The sequence below is a fragment of the Plasmodium gaboni genome, chromosome 6 (genome assembly GCF_001602025.1).
Source record: "Plasmodium gaboni strain SY75 chromosome 6, whole genome shotgun sequence".
Taxonomy (NCBI): Eukaryota; Apicomplexa; class Aconoidasida; order Haemosporida; family Plasmodiidae; genus Plasmodium; species Plasmodium gaboni.
In genome coordinates this window covers 385572-395170 of record NC_031486.1, presented here as the reverse complement: position 1 = coordinate 395170, position 9599 = coordinate 385572, and the positions used below count along the sequence as shown (strand labels likewise).

The 9599-nt window shown below is 16.4% G+C and overlaps 3 protein-coding genes across 3 annotated transcripts, besides 1 other annotated feature; all 3 read left to right on the top strand.

Annotated features, from left to right (window-relative positions):
* Positions 1–1159: 1159 nt before the first annotated feature.
* On the top strand, positions 1160–1863 carry PGSY75_0611700 (60S ribosomal protein L39; the record flags this gene model as incomplete). Its single annotated transcript, XM_018784698.1, has 3 exons — positions 1160–1162; positions 1471–1574; positions 1815–1863. The coding sequence occupies 3 exons, from the start codon at positions 1160–1162 to the stop codon at positions 1861–1863; spliced, it is 156 nt and encodes a 51-aa protein (XP_018642752.1).
* A 1372-nt stretch (positions 1864–3235) lies between these two features.
* PGSY75_0611600 (hypothetical protein) lies at positions 3236–5185 on the top strand (the record flags this gene model as incomplete). The annotated part of the gene is made up of 1 exon (XM_018784697.1): positions 3236–5185. One exon carries the CDS (start codon positions 3236–3238, stop codon positions 5183–5185), a length of 1950 nt encoding a protein of 649 aa, XP_018642751.1.
* Positions 5186–6366: 1181 nt separating this feature from the next.
* On the top strand, positions 6367–7446 carry PGSY75_0611500 (hypothetical protein; the record flags this gene model as incomplete). The annotated part of the gene is made up of 1 exon (XM_018784696.1): positions 6367–7446. The coding sequence occupies one exon, from the start codon at positions 6367–6369 to the stop codon at positions 7444–7446; it is 1080 nt and encodes a 359-aa protein (XP_018642750.1).
* A 1779-nt stretch (positions 7447–9225) lies between these two features.
* Positions 9226–9599: part of a sequence feature (centromere) that runs on past the window's edge.

Here is a 9599-nt window from a genome sequence, read left to right as displayed (position 1 = left end):
TTAAAAAAAAAAATTTTATGTTTACAACATTGGATATTTCTATTAAGCATGGAAATATAAGTTTTCATAAAAAAACGATAAAAAATATTGAACATATATAATACGCATAATTCCATAAAGTCTGTTGTTTTTTAAATGTTTTCTTTAAAAAAAGTATCATCATTAAATATGTGTTTTTTTTTTTTTTTTTTTTTTTTTTTTTTTTTTTGGTGGTGGGATTTTTTAAATAAAATTATTACATATATATAATATATATATATTATATATAGTTGTATAATTTTTTCTTTTCATTTCCGTTTTTTTCGTATTTTTTTTTTCTTTGTAGAATTTTCGCTTTTTTAATATAAAAGAAGATTGAAAATATTTAAGATATTTTTTATATATAAATAAAAGAGGAAAACAAATATATATATATATATATATATATATACTTATAAAAAAAATATATTCTTTTTATAATAATAAAATAAAAGGTTTATATATTTTTTATTTTCTTTATATTATATATAATATATATTTCTTTTTCATGGCATAAAAATAAGAATATTATATATATATAATATGTATGTATTGTTTTTAGCCCATATAAATATGAAATAAAAATTGTATATTTTTTTATGAACCTATAATAAAATAATGCTAGAGTCGTAGGGGTTTGTTTTATATACCTTACATATTATATAATAGGCATTTAAATATTATACATATATAATTATAATATATATATTTATAAATATTATATAATAATATGCTTTTTTTTTATTACTTCTTTTTCCCCTTTTTGTATATATATATATATATATATATAAATAATATTATAATATATATTTTTTTTTCCCTATATTTATTTATTACATATTACATGATTATTATATATATACATTTTCTATTATGAATAAAAATTTAATATATTATATATAATATATTTATTATATAATAAATAATATTATATAAATTTATATAATTTTTTTTTTTTTTTTTTCAATTAAAAATAATAGAAAAAAATAAATAAAAATAAAAAGTGTTATTTAATTTTATTTTGAAAATTCATTTTCAAGAATATATTTTTAAATTTGTTTTTTCAATTTTTAACATCTTAATTAAACCTCATAATTTTATTTGAATTTACTTTATTTATTATTATCTTTATATATAAAAAATGGTAATAAAAAAGAACAAAAAGAAATAAAAAAAAATTACAAATATATAATTTATATATATAAATCAGCGTTATTATAAAATGAAAATAAATAAATAAATAAATATATATATATATATATATATATATAAATGTATATATAACGAATAGATTAATAAAAATAAGAAACACAAAAGAAATATATACTATACGCCAGTTTAATATTTTAGTTAACATATATATATGAATATACATTTCTTGAAATATTTTCCTTGATTATATGTTTATATTTATGAATTAATTTTTTTTTTTTTTTTTTTTTTTTTTTGAAGGGATCAATTAAACGTTTTAAATTAAAACAAAGGCTTGGAAAATGCAGAAGGCAAAATAGGCCTGTACCTCATTGGTATAGATTAAAGAAAGATACAAAAATAAGGTAACATGGAAACAAAAATATATATATATATATATATATATATATATATATATATATATATATTTATGTGATTGAATACATGATATGCTATGAATAAAAAGAAAATTATAAAAATACAAATAACTTTATGTTGTGATAAATATAACATTGATTTGTTCATATGTATATATTATTTTATTTTTTCATGTGGTGAATTCTTAAACTCATGTATTTATTTTTTACTTTATATTTTTTTATTAGATATAATACAAAAAGAAGACACTGGAGAAGAACCAAATTGGGATTATAAACTTATTATGACTGTTGTTCATGTGTTCATTTTTAATTTTAACCAATGTAATAAAATGTATGAATAATGAAAATATTTATTTAGTAAATGGGTACTGATAAGAAAAACATTGTATTATAATAGTTTTTGTTTATACCTTTTTTTTATATTCACTTTTTTTTTTTTTTTTTTTTTTTATTATTAAAAAAAAGTAGTATATATACATACCTATTGAACATAAGAGAAACTGAATTTTTTTTACATTTATAATTACCTTTTTATAATTTTTAAATATAACAATGTATAAAAAAAAGGAAAAGAAAAAAAGAGTTCTTTATTTTGCGTTAATTAAGGAAATTAAATTTAATTTTCTTTATAACCTACAAATATATATATATATATATATATAATGAATAGCCACTTAATGTAAATAAAAACTCTTTATTATGTAACCGTGAATGTATGTTTGTTTGCTTATACAAATATAATAAGTAAATGCAAAATGTTAAATATCTATATGTTTTACATATGTCACGACCTGTTATTATTTATATAATAATAAATATATGGTTATTTTTATTAAAACAAACTCTATGGAAATATTTATCGAACATACTATTGTATATTTTTATATCATGTTCAAAATTATTCAATTAATATATATATATATATATATATATATATATATATATAACATAAATAAAATTAAAAATAAATAAAATATAATTTTTTTTATCTTCTTACGATAATTATATTATTATATATATATATATTTTTTACACTAATTTTAAACTTGTATTATATTATCTTTAAATTTTTGGTACATATTTTATATTTTTTATTTATTTCATTATATTTCTTTTTGCATGTGTGTGCGCACAAAATACACAAATATATATAATATATATATAAATTAATTCTAATTGTTGCAAATGGAAAATACTAATACAACTATTAAAGCAACTATAATTCGTAATTTTTTTTTTTTTTTTTTTTTTTTGGAATATTTTGAAATGAGGCAAATATAAAAAAATACATATCATTATATAATTGGATATACAAAATAAAGAAAAAATAAAAAAGAATAACTTTTTATCAATATTTGTATTTTATATGTATTATTAATTTGTTACATATTTTTGTTTTGTATTACATTGTAATTTTTTATTGTTCATATATATATAAATATATATATTATATTGTAATATTTTATTCTTTTGTATTTTGTTATTTTCATTAAATATATATATATATATAAATATATTGTCTAAGGTTTTTTAAAATTACTAATTATATATATATATATATATTCTCCTTTTTGTGTATCCTTTTTTATTTTTATTTTATTTTTATTTTATTTTATTTTATTATTTTTTGTTGATAAATTTGAACGATGAAAAATACAAATAAAAATAACAATATTCAGAGCGATACCTTGAGTGTTAATATTAATAATAGCAACGACTTTAACAAAGTTTTACATGAAATAAAAAAGAAAGACACACAGGATGATAAACGGAATAATAATTCTAAAAGAAATCTAAAACCCCAAATAAAAACAAAAAAGGATAATGACATAAGAAATGTTAAGAAAGAATCTGAAAAAAATAATATAAAATATGTAAGAAGTTTAAGTAACAATAAAAATAATACAACATATTTAAAGAAACAAAATATTGAGGATGATGAATATGATAAAAATTTAAATTTTTATGATACTCCAATTTTTCCATATATTACCTCATTAATTCTAGATTATGAACATGACAAAAAAAAACCTGAACACGTATCAAATGATATCGAATCAAAAGAAAAAATAAAGAGATACAATTCTCATAATAAAATTGAGAGAAAAAATACAATTTATGATATATATGAAAAAACACTAAAAAAGTTATCAATTCAAGAAGACAATGTAGTAGAAAAAAATGAAGAACAAATTTATTTTAGTAAAAGCTTAGAACATAAAAAAAGTACTACTTCTGAAGGAAGTAAAATTAAAAGCAGTGTAATCAACACAAATATTTCAAACAATTCTTTTGAAGAATCTTCTTCTAATGATATATCTACAATACAACAAACTAATAATTTAATAAAAACAGAACAAAAAAATCATGAAACACAAAAAGATACGAAAAAACCAAAACAATATCATATAAACGATGACACAATTAGAAATGACAATAATAATTCAAATTATGATCATAATAATACATTTGAAAGTATAAATAGTTCCAATGAATATAATAATAATTATAAAAACAAGGTTTACACATCTGAAAATCAAAAAGAAAAAGGGAAAAATGAAAAGGAAACACAAAACATGAAACAAAAACAACAACAACATAATAATAATAATAATGTTATAAAAACAAATGAAAAGAATCATAAAGTCACAAATGCATTTGATGATTATTATATAGATGAAGAACATTTTAGACAAAGATCCATTACATTAATGCAAGACAAAAAGAAGAAGAAAAAAAAAAATGACAGAAGTTATTCCTTGGATTCTAAATCGATTATCAGCGATGAAATTAAGGAAAAAAATAATGAAAAGTTAAATGCAAACAAAAATGAATTCAATCAAAATAGTAGTCATGAAAATATATATCAAAAAAAACCTTCTCAAAATGAAAACATCAATCATTCATTAAATGATCAAACGTATAAAATTAAAAAGAAAAAATCCTATGACAAACAACATACTAAGAAGTTATACACTAGGTCAGATATAACTACAACCGATTCTGATTCTTCAATTAATGAAAAATTAAATATATCTTATGATATTTTTAAAAGTAAAAATGAAAATAAAATGTTTACAATAGACCAAGAAAAAAGAAATAAAGATAGCTTATTAAAAGTTGTAAATAGTAAAAATATTTTAAATGTTAGAAAAATATTAAGGATAATGAGAGAACTTTATATTGGATTTATAGGATTACAACTAATTTATTTAATTACATATATCTTATTTGGTAATAACAATGTATATTTGATTCAAATAATATCAATGTCATGTACTCTGTTTTCACTCTTAGATGCTAATTATCACGGTTATTTATTAAATGGTTTTATTGATATATGTATAGCTATTTTTTTAAATATAGCTATTTTACAAGATATATCTGGGTTTAAAACATTGCAATCCAATGATGTTTTGAAAAATATTACTATATCAAATATTGTTCTCCTTTATTTCTTTTCAGCCTTTTCATTTTTAAACAGTTATTTTATATACAAATTACATTCTTTAGAAAAAAAAAGTATTAATTATGTTATACGAAACATTGAATCAAAAACAGAAAAAAATATAAAAAGATCAGTATCAACTAAATGAAAAATAAAATGTATATTTATATTTCATGTTCTTTTTCTTGTATTCTTTTATTTATTTTATTTTTATTTTTTTTTTTTTCTAATTATTTGTTTACAAAAAGAAAATAGACAATTATAGATAATGTTGACATTATATTATATATATATAACCTTTTTCTATGTTTAAAAATATTTTAAAAAATGTTTCTATACATATATATATATATATGTATTTTTTTTTTTTTTATTATGTCAACTATAAAAAAGTTAAAAATAAACTCAAAAAGACATTTAATATATTTTTTCTTTTATGTATATAAATATACGTAAATATAAAATTATGCTTTATAGAATTTTTTGTTGCATCATTTCTTTTGAGAACCATATTATAAAATAATGAAAAATTAAAATAAACTAATATGTATATATATATATACTAGTATGAAATTATTTGATAACATTAACAAAATAAAAAAAAAAAACAATTTTAATTATAATCCAGAACATATTATTTTAATATTAATTATAATATATTTTTTTAAAGTGTGCAAAAAAAAATATATAAGTTTTTTTATATAGATTAATTTATATTATGCACATTAATATATATGTGTATTATAAAAATAATTTTCTTAACATATAGCTCCTTAAAAAAATATATTGTAAAGAATTTGTAAAACCTATATATTCTATTTCGTAATGTTTATAAAATTTCTTATTCATTAAAAGTTCTTTTCATTTTTGTTTCGTTTTTTTTTTTTCATACAGTTTGTTATTTCTATTACAAAAAATTTATATCCCATTCCTACTTTTTAATTTAAATATGAACATTGGAAAATTATATATATCTTTATTGTTTTTGTTTCATTAACCAATATGTACATATATATATAAATATTCAAATAATATTTGATATTTTAAAAATTTATAACTTATATCATTCTTACATTTTGTTTTGTTCTGTTAAAACGTAAAAAGACAAAAAAAAAAAAAAACACAAATATATATATATTGTATTTCTTTTTTTTTCCTTTTCAAAGCAACATGTAAAAGAAAATATAATATGTAACATATTTTTATAACATAAAATTAATGAAAAACTAAATATATTCACATAATTTCAAATTCATTCATTTTATTTTATCAAAAAAGTTCCTGTATAATTATTAAGAAAACAAATATTTACTCTTTTACTTTGAAATAATGGAAAATACAGATAATGTATATAATTACAATATAGGAACTCATAATTTTGAACTAATAAAAAATATATGTTACGAATTAAAGAAAAGAGATAAAAATAAAAATGGATTAATATTATATAAATCATTTGTTGAAGTCATGGATTTACTTCAAATTGAATATGATAGTCCCACTATGGATTATTTAATGAGACACTGCTTAGTAACTGAAGATGGTTTTGTAAATTATAAAAAGTTATTGCTTATTCATGATCCTATAAAAACGATTAGAAATAATTCTGAAAATGTAACTGAGTCAATGAACCCTAAATTTATATATATTCAAGATAAATATGAAGATATTGATAAATATATTGAAGAAAAAAATGAAATAATAAGAAAGTTATATTCTCAGTGGGATAAATGTTTATTAAAAGATGAAGAATTCAAGGGAAAATTAATGAAGGAAAATATTGATATCACTCCAGAATTTGAAAGATCCTTGTATTTATATGGTCCAAGTAGATCATTAAGTTTTGCAAATGTAATGAAAGCATTATATATTAACGATAGCAAAAATAGAAAAAACAGAAACACTTTTATAAATAAAATAAAAGATGAAAAATGGAAAAGATTAAATTTTCATGAAGGTGCACAATGCTTCCAAGAACTTAACAGAAATCCTATAGCATGGGAAGAACCAAATATAATAAATGTACAAAATTTAATAGGAAACGTAGATACTATTTCGAAATATTTAATGGGAAAAGAAAATTTAAATATAAATAAAGAGGAAATTATAACTAAAAAATTTTTTAACACTACAATAAAGAATTTAATAAAAAATTATATTGCCAATAAAATTTCAGAATATGATTTTTATTTATGCCTAAATAAATTGAACATATCAATAACGCAAGAATTAAATAATCTAATTAAATATCATGAAATGGACAATAATGGTAAATTTAAAGATTTTGCCACTATAATACATAGATGTATACCAAAAAACATATCACACAATTTACACACAAACGAAACACTACCAATATTTGGAAACACTGACAAATATGAAAACGTAAATTTTACATTTAATAAATAATATCCTGTTCATATTTTGTTTTCTGATGTTATTAATCATGTCTGTTTTAAAAATAATCAAAATAAATATTAATTTATTTATTATTAAACTGTGTATATATGAACTTATGAAAACCAAGAACATAAACATTAGAAATGTTTATAATGTTTTTTTATAATCTATAAACTTAAAAATCGTTTTTCCAATTTTTCTAAACATTAAATAATAAATTATTGTTGTGATTAACATAAAATGTATGGAAAAGCAATGAACCGAAAGAAAATAAATATTCATTCTATTATATATTAAGTTTCCTATTTTCAAAAAGTAAAAACATATTATTTAATTCAAGTAAATATGCTTATTTTACAAGGAAAAAAAATTCTTTTTTTCTTTTTTTTTCTTCTAACATAACATTGTGTTATATATATATCTATATATAACTTTTTCTTATTACATGTGATTAGACATTTATTTTCATTTTTGTTAATTTTCAGAATAATTTTTTAACTTTTATTTTTGTTTAGAACCCCAATTCATATGTTATTGTAGCCTTTTCTGTATATACAATTAAAGATTATTATTATTATAATGTTTTTCTAAATTGTTTTGTATATATGTTTATAGCATTTTATTTTAAAATATACCCCCATTCAATAAACGTATTTTTCATCGAACTCATATATGATATTGTTAAATGTTTATATAATTACAACTATATATTTTCATAAAGTAACTTAACTACAATAAGTAGAAAAGAATAAATGATACGTTTATCTTTGTTATAATGTTCATTATGATCTATATTTTATTGGAAAAAATGGAAAGGAAAAAAAAATATATAACATAAATTTATGTTTAATGGATATGTAACTATAGAATAATTATATAATTTATATACATATGATAAAAGTATATTTTATGAATAATTTTTATTCTTGAAAAACTATTAAATATGATTTATTTAGTGACAATTTTTTTTGCATAAAATTTAAAAAATAATATCACAATAATATTTGTTATATGTATATGATTTTCTTAATGATTGGTATAATTCTCTTACATTTTTACTTATATTTTTTCATTATATCATTACAATAATGTTAAAATATATATTTTATATGTTCTCATTAAGTTCAGAATTAATGCTTTATTTTTATATACAAGCACGGAGATAATACCAATATAGTTATAAATTTATAGAATTATATTCATTAAGAATAAGTCTACAGGTATATATTATACTTATTGAATATTCATATTTTCCTTTTAAATTTTTATTTTCTATTTAATATTTAAAATTTCTTTAACATTAGGGGAATGATAACAGATAAATATATCTCTTCAGTAAATTTGATAACAAATAAGTTACTCATTGTTTCTTATTTTTCGATGAGGCAAAAAAAAAAAAAAATTCTATAAAATATATAATATATTCAATTATAAGTATTTACCATTTATTAGGTTTCTTTAAAATATTGTAAATTGTTTACAAATATAAAGTAAAAAACATAAGACAATAATTTCCATATAAACAATGTTACACATTTAAAAATTATAATGATTTATCATATATTTATAATTATAACTTATAATAAAAATATTAAAATGTTTATACACTTATATTAAATTAATAATAGAAATAAAATATAAAAAAAAATAATAATAATAAATTCTCATAAATAATAGAAAAAATGAAAAGTATATATTTTTTTTAAATAAAAAGGTTTATTATAATTATATATTAAATTAAAATATTAAAATATTAGTATTAATTAATATATATTAATTCATTATCAGATATAATATTATAAAAATTATATTATATAAATTAAAAAATAATTAAAAATATATATTTAATTAATATTTATTTTAAATTAAAATAATTAATTTAATATTTAATTTATAAAAATATAATATATAATTAATATATTAAATATTTTAATTAAAATATTAATTAAATTAATAATATGAATCAATTAAAAAAGAATATATATTAAATAAATAAATTTAAATTTTAAAATATATATATTTAATTATTAATTAATTTAATGAAAAATATATATTAAATATATAATAAAATAAATTAATTAATTATATAAATAATTAATATAATAAATAAATTAATTATATAAATATTAATATAATAAATAAATTAATTATATAGAATATTA